This window comes from Equus przewalskii, chromosome 5 (genome assembly GCF_037783145.1).
Source record: "Equus przewalskii isolate Varuska chromosome 5, EquPr2, whole genome shotgun sequence".
In the NCBI taxonomy this organism is placed as follows: Eukaryota; Metazoa; Chordata; class Mammalia; order Perissodactyla; family Equidae; genus Equus; species Equus przewalskii.
The window spans coordinates 17,726,815-17,748,964 of record NC_091835.1 but is presented as its reverse complement, the minus strand read 5'-3'; the positions used below and the strand labels follow the sequence as shown (position 1 = coordinate 17,748,964).

The window sequence follows — 22,150 nt, the reverse complement described above, 5'->3', positions numbered from 1 at the left end:
TACCCTGCAACTTTGCTGTAGTTGTTGATTACTTCTAACAGTTTTCCAATGGATTCTTTGGGGTTTTCTATATATAAGATCATGTCATCTGCAAACAGCGAGAGTTTCACTTCTTCCCTCCCTATTTGGATTCCTTTTATTCCTTTTTCTTGCCTGATTGCTCTGGCCAGGACCTCCAGTACCATGTTAAATAAGAGTGGTGATAGAGGGCATCCTTGTCTCATTCCTGTTTTCAGGGGGATGGGGTTCAGTTTTTGCCCATTGAGTATGATGTTGGCTATGGGTTTGTCATATATGGCCTTTATTATGTTGAGGTAGTTTCCTTCTATGCCCATTTTGTTCAGAGGTTTTATCATAAATGGCTGTTGGATCTGGTCAAATGCCTTCTCTGCATCTATTGAGATGATCATGTGGTTTTTATTCCTCAGTTTGTTGATGTGGTGTATCACGTTGATTGATTTGCGGATGTTGAACCATCCCTGTGTCCCTGGTATGAATCCCACCTGATCCTGATGTATGATTCTTTTGATGAATTGCTGAATTCTGGTTGCCAAAATTTTGTTTAGAATTTTTGCATCTATGTTCATCAGTGATATTGGCCTGTAGTTCTCTTTTTTCGTGGTGTCCTTGTCAGGTTTTGGTATCAGCGTGATGTTGGCCTCATAGAATGTGTTAGGAAGAGTTCCATCTTCCCTAATTTTTTGGAATAGCTTGAAAAGGATGGGTATTAAATCCTCTCTGAAAGTTTGGTAGAATTCCCCAGGAAAGCCATCTGGTCCTGGGGTTTTATTCTTTGGGATCTTTTTGATTGCTGTTTTGATCTCTTTCCTTGTGATTGGTCTGTTCAAATTGTCTGCCTCTTCTTGAGTGAGCTTTGGGAGACTGTAGGAGTCCAAGAATTTATCCATTTCCTCTAGGTTATCCATTCTGTTGGCATATAGTTTTTTGTAGTATTCTCTTATAATCTGTTGTATTTCTGCAGAGTCTGTTGTTATTTCTCCTCGCTCATTTCTGATTTTGTTTATTTGAGCTTTCTCCCTTTTTTTCTTTGTAAGTCTGGCTAGTGGTTTGTCAATTTTATTTATCTTCTCAAAAAACCAGCTCTTTGTCTCATTGATCCTTTCTACTGCCTTTTTCGTTTCAATAGTATTTATTTCTGCTCTGATTTTTATTATTTCTCTCCTTCTGCTGACTTTGGGCTTCATTTGTTCTTTTTTCTCTAGTTCAGTTAGGTGTGCTTTAAGGTTGCTTATTTTGGATTTTTCTTGTTTGTTAAGATATGCCTGTATTGTGATGAATTTTCCTCTTAATACAGCTTTTGCTGTATCCCATATGAGTTGGTATGGCATGCTATCATTTTCATTTGTTTCCAGGTATTTTTTTATTTCTTCTTTAATTTCTTCAATGATCCATTGCTTGTTCAGTAGTGTGTTGTTTAGTCTCCACATCTTTGTGCCTTTCTCAACTTTTTTCTTGTAATTAATTTCTAGCCTTATAGCACTATGATCTGAGAAGATGCTTGTTATTATTTCAATTTTTTTAAATTTGTAGAGGCTTGCCTTGTTTCCCAACATATGGCCTATCCTAGAGAATGTTCCATGTGCACTTGAGAAGAATGTGTATTCAGCTCCTTCAGGGTGGAGTGATCTATATATGTCTATTAAGTCCAATTGTTTTAGTTTTTCATTCAGCTCCACTATTTCCTTGTTGATTTTCTGTCTGGATGATCTGTCAATTGATGTGAGTGGGGTGTTGAGGTCCCCTACTATTATTGTGTTGTTTTTAACATCTTCCTTTAGGTCTGTTAATAGTTGCTTTATGAATCTTGGTGCTCCTGTGTTGGGTGCATAGATATTTATAAGCGTTATTTCTTCTTGATGAAGTGTCCCTTTGATCATTATATATTGTCCCTCTGTGTCTCTCTTTACCTGTCTTATTTTGAAATCCACTTGGTCTGATATGAGAATTGCAACACCTGCCTTTTTTTCCTTGCTACTTGCTTGAAGTATCGTCCTCCACCCCTTCACCCTGAGTCTGTGTTTGTCCTTGGGGCTGAGGTGTGTTTCCTGGAGGCAACAAATTGTTGGATCTTGTTCTTTAATCCATTTTGCCACTCTGTGTCTTTTTATTGGAGAGTTCAATCCATTCACATTGAGAGTGATTATTGATGCATGTGGACTTAATGCTGTCAATCTGTCGCTCATTATCTTGTTTTCCTGTGTTTCTTTTCCTGTGTGCTTTAGACTATCCATTTAATACTGCAATTTCTTATGCTGGGTTTCTTAGATTTTTCCTTATCTATGATTTGTGACTCTGTTCTGTACTTTATTTTAGTGTCTACCTTGAAGTTTGTATTTAGAATCTCGTGTATAATATAGTCTATTCTCTGGTGGTCTCTTACTTACTCGACCAATACTGATTTAGACCCTTTGCTCTTCCCCTCCTAAATAATTATTTTCATTTTTTATTCCAACTCATCTTATTAATTTGTAGTTAGAGTGCTAAGATCATCCTTGTTTTGGTAGTTTCCTTATTTTTACCCTAATGCTATAGCTGAATATTTGCTATCCTGTTCTGGTTCTATCCATCGGTCTCCCTAGTCTGTGGCTTGTGTCCCCTTTCTCCCTTTTTTCTTTTTTCAAGTATGAGAGCCTTCTTGAGGATTTCTTGTAATGGAGGGCTTTTAGTTACAAATTCCCTTAACTTTTGTTTGTCTGGAAAAGATTTAATTTCTCCCTCATATCTGAAGGAAATTCTTGCTGGATAGAGTATTCTTGGCTGAAGGTTTTTATCCTTTAAAGCTTTGAATATATCATTCCATTCTCTCCTAGCTTGTAGGGTTTCTGTAGAGAAATCCGCTGACAGTCTGATAGGGGCTCCTTTATAGGTTATTCTCTTTTTTTTCCTTACTTCCCTGAGTATTCTTTCCTTATCATTCCTATTTGCCAACTTTACTATTATGTGCCTTGTGGTGGGTCTTTTTACATTGACAAATCTAGGAGATCTAAAACCCTCCTCTACACACATTTCTCTGTTGATCCCTAGATTTGGGAAGTTCTCTTCAATAATTTCGTTAAGCACACTTTCTGCTCCATTTTCCTTTTCCATATTCTCGGGAATTCCTATGATCCTTATGTTCTTACTCCTCATTGAATCCATTATCTCTTGGAGATTTTCCTCATTTTTTTTAATTCTTAGTTCTCTTTCTTCCTCTGTCTGGCACCATTCAGCCTGTCTGTCCTCGATTATGCTGATTTGCTCCTCTAGGTTGTCTACACGGGCATTCAGGGAATCCATATTCTGTTTTATCTGGTCCATTGTGTTTTTCATCTCAAGCAATTCTGTTTGATTCTTCTTTATGATTTCAATTTCTTTTGTGAAGTAACTCTAGAACTCGGCTTGTTTCTCTATCTTTCTCTCTACCTCATTGAGTTTTTTGATTATAGCTGCTCTGAATTTATTATCACTTAGTTTACCTAATTCCAAGTCCTCAGGACTTAATTCTGTGTTTTTATTGTTTTCCTTCTGGTCTGGGGCTTTTATAAATTGCTGGATGGTAGAGGAGCGGTTTTTTCTCATGGTGGTAGAATTCAGTTACAGTTACAGCCTGTCGCCACTAGATGGGGGTCGAGAGCGGCGTGTTAGCTCTCCACCTTCAGGGCAAGATGGCTGCGCCCACTGGCTTTGCTGTGGGGGAGGGGCTGTTACTCACACGCGCCGGTCTGGGTTCAGATCAGTTCTGTTCTCTGGTCTCCCAAGGCCCTTGATTTATAGGGTCCCCGCGGACGGAAGCTTTCCCCCATCAGCGGGTCTCCACTGAACCAGCGGCAGGAGTCCTGGATGATCCCCGGTCGCGCGGCCCCTCCCCCGCTCCTTCCCGACCCGCGCCGCAGCGATCACAGACTCTAGGGGAGGGAGCGATGTTCTCTCCTACCGTTCCAGCGCCTCCGAGGGTGTAAGCAAGGTTATGATCTCCACCTTCTTGGTATTGTAGGTCTCTAACGAGCTGGCATTATGTTTATTCTCTGAAATTCAGTTCTTCCAATCTTTTGTTGTATTTTGGAGGGGAGAGAATCCCGGGTCAGCTCACCCCGCCATTTTGCTCCACCCTTCCTCCACCTTTTCTTATTCTTAATGGTATCTTTGGATAAGCAGAAGTTTTCAATTTTGATGAAGTCCAACTTACTAAGTTTTTCTTTTATAATTCATGCTTTGTGTGTCCTATGTAACAAATTTTTGCCTACCATCAATTTGCAAAGATACATTCCTGTGTTTTCTTCTAGAAGCTTTACAGTTTTAGCCTTAACTTTTAGCTTTGTGATCCAACTCGAATTATTTTTTGTGGATGGTGTGAAGTAGGAGTGGAAGTTTGTTTTTTCCATGTTTTCTCTGCCTATTTTTAGGTCTTTCCAGAACTCATTCTGTTTCTCTCCTTTCTCACATTTCTACTTCTTGTCTTGGCCCCGTTGCTGCCTCTACCCTACAAAATATTTGTGCATCCTTGATTCTGAGGGCGTCTCTCTCCTTGGCTACTCTTGTCACCTTGTGTTTCTGCCTTTCCCTTCCATCTCTTTCGCCTTTTTCAGTCTAGTTTTTCCCTTCTGGCTCTCTCTATACCTATGCTATTCCAGTGTCCTACCCTCTCTATTTGTGTTTTTTTTCCCATTTCCCCTTTGCCATGGAACCCAGACACTTTTTCTTGGTAAATAAATGTCTCCTTGCCTCAAGCTCTGGTCTACTCCTCTGCCCTTATTCCTGGCTTCCTGGGGCCTCCTTTCTGAACTACAAACACATGACACAGCCCTTTTCTCTCTGAATGTGCTACAGTCACTCAAAGTCATCCAGGCAAATGCTGGACTGTCAGTCAACCTTACCTGCTTGTTAAGATTCGTGGGCACATTCATTTGTCATTTTCTGGGTTTTTATTGTACCATGTGGGTCACAAAATGAATCTTCTTCCCTTATACTCTTCTGCTGTCCATCACTGAGATGCGCTGCGATTCTATCTCTAGGTAGGCTGTCGTCTAGATCACATTAGAAAGGTTGTAGAATTTCTTCCCCTTCCCTTCATGATGACCTTCTTTTACTTTTTACTAATAACTGTTATTAATCCTTCCACCACCCCATTCTCATTCTCACTACCCTCAATAGTAGATCAATCTCCAAATATATTTTTTATAGCCTCTGTACGTTTTGTGTGTGTGTGAGGAAGATTAGCTCTGAGCTAACATCTGTGCCAATCTTCCTCTATTTTTTGTATGTAGGATGCCTCCACAGCATGGCCAATGAGCAGAGTGGGTCTGTGCCCAGGATCTGAACCCGTGAACCCAGGCCACTGAAGTGGAACGTGCGGAACTTTAACGACTGGGCCACAGGGTCGGCTCCCACTTTTGTACTTTTTTTTACTGACGTATAATTGATACGTAACATTATATTAGTTTCAGGCGTACAACATAATGACTTGATATTTGTATACATTGTGAAATGATCACCACAAGTCTGGTTAATATCCATCATACATAGTTAAACATTTTTTTCTTGTAATGAGAACTGTTAAGATTTACTCTCTTAGCAACTTTCCAATACCTAACACAGTATTATTAACTACAGTCACCATACTGTACATTACATGCCTATGACTTATTTATTTTATAACTAGAAGTTTCTACCTCTTGACCCCCCTACTTTGTACTTTTTAACGTACATTTTATACTTTTAGCAATTTGTCTTTATTCAAAACAATAAGTATGATTGTTAAAATAGATCCAAATGTTATACAAATGTAGTAATACATTTTTAAAATATGGAACACCTGAGCTATAAATGCAAATTAAAGGACACCCATTCATAGCATTCTACAAGACTGGCTGTATTCTTATAGTTTTTCTTACCTTGGTCATTTCCAAGGAAAAAATGTCAATATTTAACAAGTAAATAAATTTATTATAAACCATTTGGCTTAAGGATGGAGACCTTTTCTTGAGCTTAAAGACTGTTTCACTCACTGCTACTCTAATCTAGGAAATAACTTTCTTTTCAGTGGGTGTCTGAGGAGCAAAATTGAAAAACTTAGAGCATTGACTAAATGTTTAGTTATTGGAGTCAGATAGCATTATAATAATAGTCGTAAGCAGCAATTACTTTCCATCAGAATTATTGTAAGTGCTTCACATAAATTAAATCATTTAATTCTCATAACAACCCTATTTTAGATATAGATATGAATATAGATTTGTAGATGAGGGGATTAAAACACAGAAATTAAGTAACTTGCCCAAGCAAGCAAGTGGTGGAGCCAAGACTTGAAACCCAGCAAGGAGGCCTCAGAATCTTTGCTCTTTGCTGGTATGCAAGAGAGGGTATGAGTCCCAGATAGGCCAAGTCCTAGTTGTGTAACCTTTCACAACTCACTAACTATTCTCAAACCTCAGTTTCTTCTCCTGAAAAATAGGAATAACAAAACCCTTATGATAGAATTGATACAAAGATTAAGTAAGATGCTACTTGTAAAGTGATATCTGGGTTATAGTAACTGAGGAGGAATTCATAATTTTCAGGATTAATGTCTTACGTGTTGTAGTGTAATAATTAGTTATTAGTAATAATATGAAATGAGAAGATGATTGAAAAGCTAGAAATAGTGGTTATTGGTTACAAATGGACATAGTTCATATATGAGCATTAAAGACACTGATCCATGTGAAGTGATGACGTTGTGCTTGGTGGTCCATGAAAGCAGTTGTTACTATGTTATTGTTAGTCTTATTACTGCCCTCGATTCTATTCTCTCGTCTCTTATTTACTTTCCTTTTTCTCTCTTTTCTACACAGCACTACCCCTTCCACATTCTCTTCTACACACAATTACTGCTTACTCTCTTCTTATCTTTTATTGTGAGTAATATTTACATCAGTCCCTTCTTTGGACAAACCAAAGCCTCCCTCTTTGGACTTGGACTTGTCACATAGGACCAAACCTTTACTCCTTCCCAGATCCACTGAATTCCTAACTCAAAATTACTGCAGTCAGCTCTTCCCCTTAATTCTGGCTCATGGTCACACTGAGATCTTCCCTGTTGGGTTCATGTTCCATCTTCTTAGTTGTCATATATGCCTGGCAATATTCTTGGATTTCACATCCAGTTGGTTCATTGGGAACCCATACAACACACCCCTGCTCTGGCTTCCTCAAGTCCTTCTGCATCCCTTCCCCAGGACATACTTATCACTCAGGAGCTCAGTCTCTTGATCTCTGATCTCCTTTCCTCTTAGCAGAAGAGAAAACAAGTTTCTATCAAGTCATCATTACCTTGTTCAAGGTTTAATTGGAAGTTGAGCATCCCCTTTGTCTCTTCTTCATCAATAATTTGGTATTGAAAGTTGTCACGTATCACTGAGAAGAGAAAGTAAAAGGCAATTAGAGATCTCAGGCAGTGACCAGGAGTTGCATCTCACAATTACACATCCAGACACATCTTTGACTCTGGTAGTTCAAAGGGAATCTTCCAGCCCTCAGGGAACCCTGGGCTTCAGTGGGTCTCATGTAGCCTGTGAATTGATGTTGCTCCTGGAATCCTATAGCTGTTCCACATAGAGATGCACCTTTCAAGATTTAAAAAACGAAGGATACGAGAAACATTGTCAACAGTGCTTAACCCCCTTCAAACTGATCAGAGAATAGTGAAAAACAATTTAAAATAAATAATACGTGTGGAATGTGTTTTGTAAATTCTGCATGCAAGCAGAGATAGGGAAGAAGCAGAGGGATTTCTTCAGGAGAAAGGCAATGTTTATAGAGAAATAGACCTTCATAAGAAAAAATGAAAGCCCCAACATCTTTTAAGCATGGAGATTTTAAAAGAAAAAGAAGAAAGAGAGAGAGAAAGAAAGAAAGAAAAAAAGAAAAAAGGAAGGGGATCTTTGGTCTATTGTGTCAGGGAAGATGATCTGGTTACAGAGATAGACATTAAAGAGGAACAAATGCTTCCCGCGGTGAGTGGGTGGTGAGAGAAACAAAGAAAAGACACTCTGAAAGGCACAAACAGGAAGTGAATCTCACAGTTGTACCAGTGACCCAGAAGTGGTAACAAGAAAAGTGCAGGAAAGCAGCCCAGGGCACCCCAGCTTGAGAGCTACATTCCAAAGTGACTCAGCAAACATAGATGGAAAAGCAAATCTCCTAAGACATGAGGAAAAACACCCAAGAAATATAGAAAGATGCCAGGCAAGAAGGATAGGTGATGGTGGCACACCTCCTGGGGGCAAGACCCACTGAGGGATCCAACAGTAGGGAAGGGGTGAAGGTAGAGAGAATCTATGGGGATGAGAGATGTTTTTCTCATGAAGACGTTGACTTCATGTCCAGGCAAAGTCTGGAGGAGGACATGGGGGAGTAAATACTGTATGAGTCAGATCTAGAGAACGTAAGGAGGCTCCCAAGCACAGACATTTCAATGAAGGTTTGGGCACATCACTTTCTTGTCAGCTTCTTGGCTTTGGACCTCTGACTCTCAGCTCCTGTGGACAGCAGGGTTCAGGAGGCGCCAGCAGCTGCACTGGGCCAGGCAGCAGGCAGTGCAGCTCCTGGGCGGTGGCAAGACTCAAATGTGGGTCACCCCAGCTCAGGGAGCTCTGGAAACTAACACATGTGATGTGGGTGCTGTGGCCTGGGGAGGGGGATCCTCACGGTCCACGGAGAGAATCAGAGTTCCTGAGATGTGGGCAGTAAAGCTAACCGCCATTCCCTTCATATCTATGGCCTGAGGACGTCCTGGTTACAAATATAATATTGACTTGAAATTTGTGACCAGTATCTGACTTTGTCATTTCTCTTACTTGGATATATCATAATGTGGAAATGAGATAATCATATATACAGATATATCCAAGATATCCATATATCTCATAATCATGAGAAAAACATAATAAATGTATGGTCTTCACAAATCAACACATCTCATTGTTCGTACTGACTTCTTTCACTTTTTCTCTGCTTAAAAATCCTTGATTGCCTCTTTATTTCCCAAGTAATAAACTTCAAATTCCTTGGCACAAGAGTCTTAGACCCTCAAAATTCCCTCCAACTTGCCTCTCCAGAATTAGTTTTCAAATACTCCCTCCCATGCTCTATTCTCAGCCACATCATTCTGCAGTTCCACCGTTCCTTTCACACTTTGTAGCTTTCACATGCTGTCCTCTCCCCATTGCATGAGTATGTGCTCAGCTTTTCTTGTGACTTCTCCATTCTTTGTTTGGAAAAGTAAGTTGGCACAGGACTGCACTGAATGACGTTTTCTAATACAAAGAAAATTTTTTCATTTTTGAACATGTCTGCAAGTATCAGAGTGGGCTTCCTCCTTTCCTGCAAAAGGGGCATAGTTCATACTTTTCCCCAAAATATGGAAATCCTATGTTTTGCAGAACCAAATTCCGGTCCTGGCTGAGCAATCATTTGTGGGATTACTGGCTTAACGTTTGTCCCCCGGCTATGTGTAAGCTCCACAAAGACACGGGTTATGCGTGTTTTCTTCACCATGGTATTCTCTCTGTGCCTGCCACAGAGTGGTCATTCAATAAAATAATTGTCAAATATTAATGAAAAGGGAATGAAAGAATCAGTAAACGAAATGGACTTGAATCCCCCAAAAGTTGTTGAAAGCTATAGTTACCATCTTGGAAGTTTCTTAAAATCTCAATTAAATCAGGATAGGCCTTCAGGTTAACCTTGCTGAATAGGGCATCCAGAACTTTCTTGTCAAACTTCTTCTCCAGTTCACTGAGAACATCATATACCACTCTCTCCACCGGGACCAGATTTCTACAAGCTTCTCGAAAATCCTTTAAAATATTGAATGGAGAATTAGGTAGCTATGGATTTACAGGTTATAGAAGACTCAGATTGTAGATAGATCATTTGTTCTCTTCTGAAATGTTAGAATGTTACATATATTCTGATTACTTCTTAAATAGCCTCCGCCATAAAAACAGATTCTTATTTTGTGAAGCTGACTCTCTGACATTGATGTACACTTGAGAGAGCAACTTTGAAGAATAAAATTGGGTTCAGAGTTGAATGTTGTGTGGGGGCTTTAAGAGCCTGGCCAGGATGCCTTAAGAGTGGTCCTGACTGGTATGAGGGGCCATTTTGTTGACTAGATGATAATCACTGGCCTCCTGCCTGAAGGGCTCCAGGAAACCAGGCGTTCACCCTCCCCTGTTGTAGACCTGGCCAAAGGGCAAAGAAAGTCCACAAAAACAAAGAGAAACCTTGTCCTCAGCATCCCCAGGAAGACCTCCCACTAAACTTTACCTGCATTCCAGGGCTTCAGAAATGTCTAAAGAACAAGAAACAATTTGGAGAGAGAGCAGCAAGCATCTGCTTCCAAATTTATCCTAACGTGGCACAACTTCTCTATGAGTTTCAATAATCTCAGGCTCAAGTGTATAAAATGAGAGGGCTTTGTAATGGAATGTAGCCTGGCTCACTTATTTACTTTATTGATTTATTTTTCTAAGATTGGCCCTGAGCTAAAATCTGTTGCCAATTTCTCCTCTCCCTCCTCCTCCCCCTCCCCTCCCCCTCCTCTTCCTTCTTCTTCTCCCCAAAGCCCCGCAGTACATAGTTGTATATTCTAGTTACAGGTCCTTCTAGTTCTGCTATGTGGGATGCTGCCTCTGCATGGCCTGATGAGCAGTGCTAGGTCTGGGCCCAGGATCCAAACCAGCGAAACTCTGGGCCGCCGAAGCAGAGTGTGTGAAATTAACCACTTGGCCACAGGGCCAGCCCCTTATTTACTTTATTTTTAGTTGTTGTTATTATATTGTATTATGTACCTAAGATGTTCTGTACCTATGTAGTATTCCCATTTCCAATCCTGCCACATCTCCATCACCATGGCCCTCCACCAACATCTACTCCAGAAGAAGGAATGTTTTCTGCGATGCCACTTCTCCTGTCAGCCACTAACTTGTAGGAGGTGAAGGTCCCCACTCACTGGAGGCCCTTTAGCCTATTTATGGCATCCTGAAGTTGGCACAATATAGCATGGGGCTGGTTAGCATGAGGAAATTCCCCTCACTTACTTCATACATCTGCTCAGGGATGAAGCCGCGGTCCCGGAGGCCCATAAGGAGAGGAAATGGCTTCGTTATTGCGCTTGCAATCTCCACCTTATTTTCTTTGAATAGCCTGAAAATGAGCTCAGAGAAAAACTGCTCCACAGAGTTCTGGTCCTCTGGATTCTGGTCGCCTGGGAACATCCTGAGAAACAAAGATATGTTATGAAAGTAGACGTTGAGTTTCCAAGAGGCTTGTGTTGGCTGGAAGATTTTACACATGAAAGATCGTCAGTGGAGAACCAACATGTAAAATAGTGTTCTCGTGGAAGGACCAGAATAAATATAATTTATTTACTTAGAGAATAATCAGGGGTACAATAGGAGAAAACATTGAGCTTAAGAAAGACTTGTACATAGAAGAGAAAGAGCTCACCCTGTGCTAATCAAAACTACTATAAAAAGATTTTCACCTGAACCCTCTAGGGAAAACACTGAATTTAAAAATGTTAAAATCTTCACAGGAATTGATATGATATTGGGACGGTTCATTTTATGTGTCAACTGGGAAGGTGTTTTGGGGTGAGATTAACATTTAAATTGGTAAACTTTGAGTTATCAGTTTGTCCACCATAATGTGGGTGGGCCTCATCCAATCCGTTGAAGGCCTAAATAGAACAAAAGACCAGCCTCCCTGAGTAAGAAGGAATTCTCCAGCAGACTGCTTTTAGACTGGAACTGCACCATTGGCTCTGTTGGGTCTCCAGTCTGCTGGCCCACCCTGCCACACCACAGATTTTGGACTTGCCAGTCTCCATAACTGTGGGAACCAATTTCTTGTAATCTCTCTCTCTCTCTCTCTCTCTCTATATGATATATATAACCAATAGGATATATATAACACATATCCTATTGGTTTTGTTTCTCTGGAGAAACCTAATACAGATTTTTTTGTTTTAAAGTTTATAGACAAAGAGATAAAAAATCAGCTGAGATAATATTATGGAACCTACCACTGAACCGCAAGCCTTCTTGGTTAATAACAACTAGAAGAAATCTCAGGAAGATGTAAAAGAGATAGACCTCTCCCATCTGTAACTGCAGAGGCAGGAATGGCATTCCACATTATAAAATTAGCTCCAGGACTCTCCTCTGGTAAGGTTTCAATTAATGATAGTCAGAAGAATATGTCTTTTTTTGGGTCTAATATAGAGACTTGTGTGAATATTCCAAACTAGAACACATTGTTCTGTATCTAACCTGGACTGTGGAAGTGTTATTTACATGGAGGCCTGTAAGACCCTTGGATTTCAAATATTATGGCCATGCCTGGGAAAAGTAATTTTTAAACTCAAAAAGCTTTGTAATTCTGAGTCTTACTTGATAAATTGTTCCCCTTGCTGATAATGTCTTGGTAAGCTTCTTTATATTTATAAAAGATATAAAGACTTGTAGGGCTTTTTCATCCCACCATAAGAGGGTCATTGGGACTTCCCATTTTCTAAATATGCATTGGGATAGAATCAAACCCATTTGTTCACTGAATCCCTGTAAAGAATAGAAAGCCTTCTGGTTAAAGATAGTTGATTGAAGACAAGTGTTTTCATCCTCTCACTAGAGAGTACCCTAAAATGATAGTAAACGAATTAAAGTCACAATGTCAAAGAGAAGTGGATTGGATGAGAAATTTAAACCAAAGTCTGAAAGAGAAAAAGTGGTAACAGTGCTAATTGCTATTGCTGGTGGAAGGTGCTCCCAGACTCCCAAAAGGGTCCAGTGTGTCTTGCAGGCCCCTGGAGAGGTCATGGAGGTTGGGAGGGAGACGCAAGGTTGAAGACAGAAGGCTTGTTTGAAAGGCGAAATACAAAACAATCTCTTCCCCAACTCCTCCGTGACCCCACCACACAGAACACCTGCATCCAGGCAGGAGACTAGAAGTTTCTTCTTAAGGAAAATGTATATGACTCAGAAAAAAGACCTTCACCTTCAGGAATCCTAGATTCTCTTGGCAAAGCCTACAGCTCATCCCATTAAATGGAGATCCAAGCTAGCTTTTCAGTGCCTCGCTCTTAAGCATGAACAAACAATAACAGGCCACAGATATTTGTGGAAAGCTACAAGATGAAGGAGTGGAACCAAGATGAGCAAAGAGCAAAAATGACTCCAGCATCAATAGAAATATTATGGAGAACAGAAGAGAGTTTCTGAAAGACAAATGTCATACAGATAGGAGAATATACTGCGCCCAGGATGCCATGAAGAAAAGACCAGAAAATAAGACAGTGAGGCTGGGAATTAAAAGTGATTGCTGAAATTAACAACAAAAAAAAGAAAGGTTAACTAAAATAGTTGTAAAATAAAGGAGAGAGAATTTCCCCAGAACATAGCTGGAAAAACTCTAAAGGAAAAAACAGAAAGTAAATTTGAAACCCTAAATGTCTAAAATGGTTATGCAAGTCTATAGCTCCAGAGGTAAAAAGAAGTAACCAAAAAATGTACACCCTCTTCAGTTATTCATTATTCAATTATTCATATGTGAAGGCAAAATAGTTGTGTAAGTGCTCAGAAAATACATTCCACTCATGCACCCTCTGTGTCGGCCACACAATTTTCAATGTTCAATCTTCTTTACTTCTGTCTCCTTGGGCTAAGGTGTATGGCTTTAGCAGAATTTAGAGATAGCACATGGTTAGCCATGCTCACTGTCCCTCTGCTACAGAGGCTGTCATTTCAGATGGTGACTGCTCATCAGCCAGAGACAGAGTCCAGGGTGATGGTTCCCTGAAGCAGAGGCTAGTGACCCACTGAGATTTTGGAAGTGTTTGTTCCAATAGGATATTCTACCCCATTCTTACTGACATACTCTCTGGGACAAATTATTTGATGATGTACTAGAAAAAGAGAATCAAGAAATCAATACTAGCAAAGTTCTGCTATAAAAGCAGTAGAAAGCATCACTAAAGCCAGTTAAAATATTGAAGTCCAGAAACTGTAAACTTTATTTTAAAACAAAAGTACATCTCGAAAATTACTTTAAAACAGTGATTCTCAAAGCGTAGGCCAAGGACCCTTGGGATTATGCAAAACCCTTTCAGGTGGCATCAAAGTCAAAACAGTTTTCATAATGATACTAACATGTTATTTATTCTTTTTCTCTCTCATCCTCTCACAAGCATATAGTGGGATTTTCCAAAGAATTATGGCCTGTGGTATCACAACAGATCGAATGCAGAGGCAGATAGGAGAATCTGGCTGTCTTCTACTGAACCAGCTATAAAAAGGTTTGAAAAAAAATGTGAAACATTGCTAATCCTCTTGCTAATTTATTTTATTTTGAAAAACATAGTTATTTCTCATAAAATATGCCATTGATGTTAGTAGGTAATGAGTTCATTATTATTATTTTTAAATGACTAAGTATTTTAAGTTTTCAAACTTTTAATTTCTAATGTGATAAATATCAATAGATATAACCCACATGAACAAAAGCTAGCTCTTTGGGGTTCTCAATAATATTTGAGAATATAGAGGGATCCTGAAACCAAAAAATTTAAGAAGCACTGTTCTAGAAAGAAAGGATATATACTTCATGTAATGGTAAAATTATAATAATTTTAATCTAAAACTTCAGATTATATTAAAATTTTTAACAAATTGAATGGGGGCAAGAAAAAAACTGAGTTAAATGATTTATTTCAAAAACACTAAACTCAAATGACATGGTTGCACATTTGATGCTATCAATTAGAGAAATATATATTAAATAATTAATTAGAAAATCTAAGTGTAACAGAGTCAAAATGAGACTGTAAGGCTCATAAAAGGATAACAGTAAATAAAACATACTGTTTTCTTAAGAAAATGAAGAGGCATAATATATAAGAAGTGCTAAAAAATTCACAAGCAAGAAGATATATGTCATTTAAAACAGATTAAATTACCATGTTAAAGTATAAATGGTCAAAATAGAATCTAACTACAAAAGACACAATGAAAATAAAGTGAAATTAAAAATGTTAAAAGTCAAGGAGCATCATGGTGGAGTGAGCTCTCCCTGTAAACTCTCCCCTCTAAGATACAATGGAAAGGATATTCATGTGCCAACAGAGGACATCCACACAACACAAAAGACATCTGAGAGACCCATGAAGCCATATGTCAGAAGGTGGAGGTGCTGCCCCCCCCCACAAGGAAGTGTAACAAGGTAAGAGAAATCTTCTCATCTTCCTGAAGTGCAGCAAACCAGGGATTGCACACAGCTCCGAGAGGAAAGGCGGGAGGAGGCAGCCCTCCATGGGAATGCCATCGCTCTCCGAGGTCCCTCACAGCCAGGGGGGTCTTCATCAAGCTAACCCTCCAGGAGAACAGATAGCGAGGGCAGAGTGAGAAGCCCCCAAGATCACGCAGGAGAAAGAAAGCACCCCTCCCCACTGCCAGGCACCCCAGATCAGCAGCAGGGAGCTGAGCTGCAGATCACAGCAGGCTCAGAATACACAGTCTTGACCTCCACCCAGAGGTGGCGGTGGAAGCAGCAATCAAATACCACCACTATGCAGAAGCACAAATCCATGCTGTCTAGCAGTCTGAAAAAAAATGTATTAAATCTCAAGCCCAGAAGGAAAATGACAAGTACCCTGAAATCAACCCTGAAGGCACAGAAATCTATAATCTAAATGACAGAGAGTTCAAAATAGCTATCATAAAAAAACTCAAAGAGTTACAGGAAAATGCAGATAGATAGTTCAATGAATTCAGGAGCTACTTCACAAAAGAGATTGAAACTATAAAGAAGAACTAATTAGAAAGATTTGTGATGAAAAACACAATGGATGAGATGAAGAATATGGATTCCCTGAACAACAGAGCTGATATTATGGAGGAATGAATCAGTAGTATTGAGGACAGAAATACAGAAATGCTTCAGATGGAGGAGGAGAGAGAATTAAGACTAAAAAGAAATGAAGAAATTCTCCAAGATATATCCAACTCAATTAGGAAATGAAACATAAGGATTATAGGTATTCCAGAGGGAAAAGAGAAGAGAATGGAGCAGAAAGCTTGTTCAAAGAAATAATAGTGGAAAACATCCCAAACCTGGGGAAAGAGATGGAAATGCGAGTGAAAGAAGCAAAAAGATTGCCTAACTATATCAATGTAAAAAGACCTTCTCAAAGGCATATAGTAGTGAAACTGGCAAAAGTGAATGACAAAGAAAAAATACTAAGGGCAGCAAGGCAGAAGAAAATAACTTACAAAGAAACCCCTATCAGGCTGTCAGCAGATTTCTCAGCAGAAACATTACAGGCTAGGAGAAAGTGGAATGATATATTCAAATCTCTGAAAGACAAAAACTTTCAGCCGAGAATACTCTATCCAGTGAAAATATCCTTCAGATATAATGGAGAAATAAAAAATTTCCCAGATAAACAAAAGCTAAGGGAGTTCATTGCCACAAGACTCCCTGTCAAGAGGGCCATCATACTTGAAAAAAAGAATAAAGGGATTACAAAACCCTGAGTAAGGATATAAATAGGTAAACAAAATCAGAAAATTTTAGCTATCCATCAGAACAGGTTAGCAAACACACAACTATAACATTAAAGATAAAGGGAAAGAAAACACCAAAACCAAATATAATCTTGTCATTTTAACCACAAACTCACAACACAAGATGAAGTAAGACATGATGAAAACAACTTAGGAGGGGAAGAGGAAAGGATAGAATCAGCTTATTCTGAGGAAATAAGAGATTATCAGAAAATGGATCTCATCTATGAGATTTTTTCATACAAAACTCATGGTAACCACTAAAAAAATAAATAGAACAGAGATATAAATAATAAATAAGGAGAAAACTATTAAAGCCAGCATAGAAAACCACCAAACTGAATTGGAAGTCCAAAATACATAGGACAAGAAATAAAGGAAATGCAGGAGAACCAGAAAACAAGTGATAAAATTGCAGCACTAAGTCCTCATATATCAATAATCACTCTAAATGTAAATGGATTGAATTCTACAATCCAAAGACACAGAGTGGCAGGATGGATTAAAAAAGAAGACACAACAATATGCTGCCTCTGGGAACCACATCTTAGCTCCAATGACAAACACAGGCTCAGAGCGAAGGGATGGAAGACAATACTCGAAGCTAATGGCAAACAAAAGAAAGCAGGTGTTGTCATATTTATATCAGACAAAGTAGACTTAAAGACAAAACAGGTAATGAAACACAAAGAGTGGCAGTATATAATGATAAAAGGGACACTCTACCAAGAAGACATAACACTTATATATGCACCCAAAACAGAAGCATCAAAGTACATAAAGCAATTATTAACAACCCTAAAAGGAGATATTAAGAAGAATCCAATAATAGTAGGGGACCTTAACACCCCACTTACATCAATGGATAGGTCATCCAGAATAAGTCAACAAAGAAATAGTGGAATTATACGAAAAATTAGACCAGATGGACTTAGTAGATACATATAGAGAGAAAAAAACAAATGTACCTTTTCTGACCATAATGCTATGAAACTAGAAATCAACTACAAGAAAAAAGCTGGGAAAGTGGCAAACATGTGGAGACTAAACAACACGCCACTGAACAACCAATGGATCACTGAAAACATTAAAGGAGAAATCAAAGAATATCTGGAGACAAATGAGAATGAAAATACATCATACCAACACATATGAGATGCAGCAAAAGTGGACCTAAGAGGGAAATTCATAACAATACAGGCCCAACTTAACAAATAAGAAAAGTCTCAACTAAGGAGTCTTAAACTAAACCTAACAGAATTAGAAAAAGAAGAACAAACAAAGCCCAAAGTCAGCATAAGGAGAGAAATAATAAGTATTAGAGCAGAAATAAATGAAATTGAAACACACACAAACAAACAGTAGAAAGGATTAATGTAACAAAGGGCTGGTTTTCTGAGAAGATAAACAAAATTGACAAACCCTTAGACTCACTAAAAGAAAAAGAGAAAAAGCTCCAATAAATAAAGTTTGAAATGAAACAGGAGAAATTACAATGGATAACACAGAAATACAAAGGATTTTAAGAGAATACTAAGAAAAACTATACATCAACAAATCAGAAAATCTAGAAGAAATGGATAAATTCTTACACTCATACAACCTCCCAAAACTGAACCAAGAAGAAATATAGAGAATCTGAATAAACCAATCACAAGTACAGAGAATGAAACAGTAATCAAAAACCTCCCAAAAAATAAAAGTCCAGGACCAGATGGCTTCTCTGGAGAATTCTACTCAACATTCAATGAGGATTTATTACCTATCCTTCTCAAACTATTCCAAAAGATTGAAGAAGATGGAAAAATCTCTAACACATTCTATGACTCCAACATGACCTTGATACCAAAGCCAGACAAAGACAACACAAAGAAGGAAAATTACAGGCCAATATCGCTGATGAACATAGATGCAAAAATCCTCAACAAAATATTGGCAAACCAAATACCGCAATACATTAAAAAGATTATACACCATGAGCAAATGGGATTTATACCAGGGACACAGAGATGGTTCAACATCTGCAAATCAATCAATGTGATACACCACATTAACAAAATGAGGAATAAAAACCACATGATCATCTCAATAGATGCAGAGAAAGCATTTGATAGGATCCAACATCTCTTTATGACAAAATCTCTCAATAAAATGGGTATAGAAGGAAACTACCTCAACATAATAAAGGCCATATATGACAAACCCATAGCCAATATTATAGTCAACAGAGAAAAACTGAAAGCCAACCCTCTGAGAACAGGAACAAGACAAGGGTGCCCATTCTCGCTACTCTTACTCAACACAGTACTGGAAGTTTTGGCCAGAGAAATTAGGCAAGGAAAAGAAATAAAAGAAGTCCAAATAGGCAATGAAGAAGTGAGAAGTGAAACTCTCGCTATTTGCAGATGATATTTTATATATAGAAAACCCTAAAAAATCCATTGGAAAACTCTTAGAAATAATCAATAACTACAGCAAAGATGCAAGGTACATAATCAACTTACAAAAATCAGTTGCATTTCTATACTCTAATAACGAACTAAGAGAAAGCGGACTCAAGAATACGATCTCATTTACAATTACAACAAAAAGAATAAAATAGGAGGTGAAAGATCTATACAATGAAAACTATACGGCATTACTGAAAGAAATCAATGATGAGATAAAGAAATGGAAAGATGTTCCATGCACATGAATCAGAAGAATAAACATAGTTAAAATGTCCATACTACCCAAAGCAATCTACAGATTCAATGCAATCCCAATCAGAATCCCAATGACATTCTTCACAGAAATAGAGCAAAGAATCCTAAAATTCATATTGGGCCACAAAAGACCCCAAATTGCTAAAGCAATCTGGAGAAAAAAGAACAAAGCTAGAGGCATCACAATCCCTGACTTCAAAATGTACTACAAAACTACAGTAATCAAAACAGCATGGTACTGGTACAAAAACAGGCACAGAGATCAAAGGAACAAAGTTGAAAGCTCAGGAATAAAACCACACATCTATGGCCAGCTAATCTTTGACAAAGGAGCCAAGAACATTCAGTGGAGAAAGGAAAGTCTCTTGAATAAATTGTGTTGGGAAAACTGGACAGCCACATGCAAAAGAATGAAAGTAGACCATTATCTTTTGTCATACACAAAAATAAACTCAAAATGGATAAAAGACTTGAAGGTAAGACCTGAAACCATAAAACTTCTAGAAGAAAATATAGGTAGTACACTCTTTGACATCAGTCTTAAAAGAATCTTTTTGAATACCATGTCCTAGACAAGAGAAACAAAAGAAAAAATAAACAAGTGGGACTTCATCAGACGAAAGAGCTTCTGTAAGACAAAGGAAACCAGGATCAAAACAAAAAGACAACCCACCAATTGGGAGAAAATATTTGCAAATCATATATCTGACAAGGGGTTAATCTCCATAATATTTAAAGAACTCACACAACTGAATAACAAAAAACAAACAAGCCAATCAAAAACTAGACAGAGGATATGAACAGACATTTCTCCAAAGAATATATACAGATAGCCAATAGGCACATGAAAAGATGTTCAACATCACTAATCATCAGGGAAATATAAATCAAAACTACACTAAGACATGCCTTATACCCACTAAAATGGCTATAATCACCAAGACAAAAAATAACAAATGTTGGAGAGGATGTGGAGAAAAGGGGACCCCAGTTCATCCACTGCTGGTGGGAATGCAAACTGGTGCAACTGCTATGGAAAACAGTATGGAGATTTCTCAAAATTTAAAAATAGAAATATCATATGACCCAGCTATCCCACTACTGGGTATTTATCCAAAGAACTTGAAATCAGCAATTCAAAGAGACTTATGCACCCTTATGTTCATTGCAATAGTAGTCACAATAGCCAAGACGTGGTAGCAACCCAGATGCCCACTGGTTGATGATTGGATAAAGAAGATGTAGTATATATATACAATGGAATACTACTCAGCCATAAAAAAGGACAAAATCGTCCCATTCGTAACAACATGGATGGACCTTGAGTGTATTATGTTAAGGGAAATAAGCCAGACAGAGAAAAACAAACACCATATAGTCTCACTCATATGTAGAAGATAAACAAACACTCAAACAAAGAGAACAGTTCAGTGATTACCAGGGGGAAGGGGGCTCGGGAGTGGGCACAAAGGATGAAGGGGAGCACTTAGATGGTGACAGACAAATAATAATGTACAACTGAAATTTCACAATGTTGTAAACTATTATGACAAAGTAAAAAATATTAAAAGTCAAAAGATGGGCAAGTTACATTAGCCAAACGCAAACAAGATAAAAAGCAAAATTCACAACATCTGTATTTAAAAAGTAAAATTTAAGATTATTAATAGACAAATCTTTCATGGTCATTAAAAAAATATTTCTGTTTTTAACTCCTCAAGTACATATCTTAAAAAATGAAGACATATGGGTTATAAGTTTTAAAAATTATCAAACTACATTTATTAATAACTGTTGGTCTTAAATACACAAGAACATACCAAGTATTTCACCCTCAATTAATCTAAATAAATAATAATAAGGAGAAATTGAACAAGTTACATGCTCTGGAGGTAAGATAATATCACAATAAAACCAAAATTTTTAAACACAAAGAAAGTTTGTTTTAAGAAAACATCTAGACTCATGGAGATGGTAAAAGTTCACCAGACTTCCAGTTTCTGCATTGATGTGCAAAGACCTTAGAAATCATCACTCTCATCCTTACAAAAAGAATAAAGCTGAAAAAACTGAAAATCAGTGACTTTTCATGTACCCATCAGAGAATTGAGGTCACAGGGAAAAGTGCCACTCCCAAATCTGGAGAGAGAGACAAATCTGGAGAATCACAGATGAGATCAGCTACCTAGAGCAGAAGCCACTAGAGTCACAGACCAGTAGCAACACTTAAATGGTTAAGTTTAACGCATTGCTGGAAGCATGAGAGTGAGAAACTCCCGGGGACCACAGTCTTAGGATGGTCCCCAACCTTTTGTGGGTTTTACTTCCAGGAGCCCCACCAGGTACTCATGGTGAAGAGCTGAGAAAAACTCTCTTGGTCTTCCGGCAGAGGGGGAAGAGAAAAGAAAACTTGAAACAGCCCCAAGTATTTTCCATAACTAAGGGCTGCTCTCCAGAGGAAAACACTTTGCCCAAGCCTATCTGACCTCAGGAAGCCCAATTACCAAAATCCAGCCCCTTGTAGCCTTCCTGTCTTATCAAAATGAAGGGGGAAGGGGAAATAGTCAAGAAACCATTCTAAAAGTCACAGTCAGGGGACACCGTTCCAATACAATATTGAGATTTAATCATAAGATTAAAGAATGTTGCCCCCCCATCCCCCGCCCCAACATCTTACCAATACAACAACAGGGCTCCAGTATAATAACTGAGGATTATAGCTGAAAGAGCTGGAAGGCTCTATTTAAGGAGATCTTAGGGAAAGCCAAAAGAAATAGGTGAGACAAAAACAAGAACACCAGAGAAATTTGAATCTTCTGCTACTAATAGCTAGAAGAAACATTA

General features: G+C 38.4%; 1 protein-coding gene across 17 annotated transcripts in view; it reads right to left on the bottom strand.

Annotated features, from left to right (window-relative positions):
- Positions 1 to 22,150, bottom strand: part of LOC103558662 (nuclear body protein SP140-like) — a 71,677-nt gene that overhangs the window by 40,653 nt on the left and 8,874 nt on the right. For all 17 annotated transcript variants that reach the window (XM_008531785.2, XM_070620111.1, XM_070620114.1 and 14 more), the window contains 3 exons: positions 11,082 to 11,259; positions 9,668 to 9,836; positions 7,309 to 7,392 (listed from right to left, as the gene is read on the bottom strand). In XM_008531785.2, the coding sequence (XP_008530007.1) occupies positions 7,309 to 7,392; positions 9,668 to 9,836; positions 11,082 to 11,259 (431 nt within the window). The remainder of the gene's footprint in view (positions 1 to 7,308; positions 7,393 to 9,667; positions 9,837 to 11,081; positions 11,260 to 22,150) is intronic.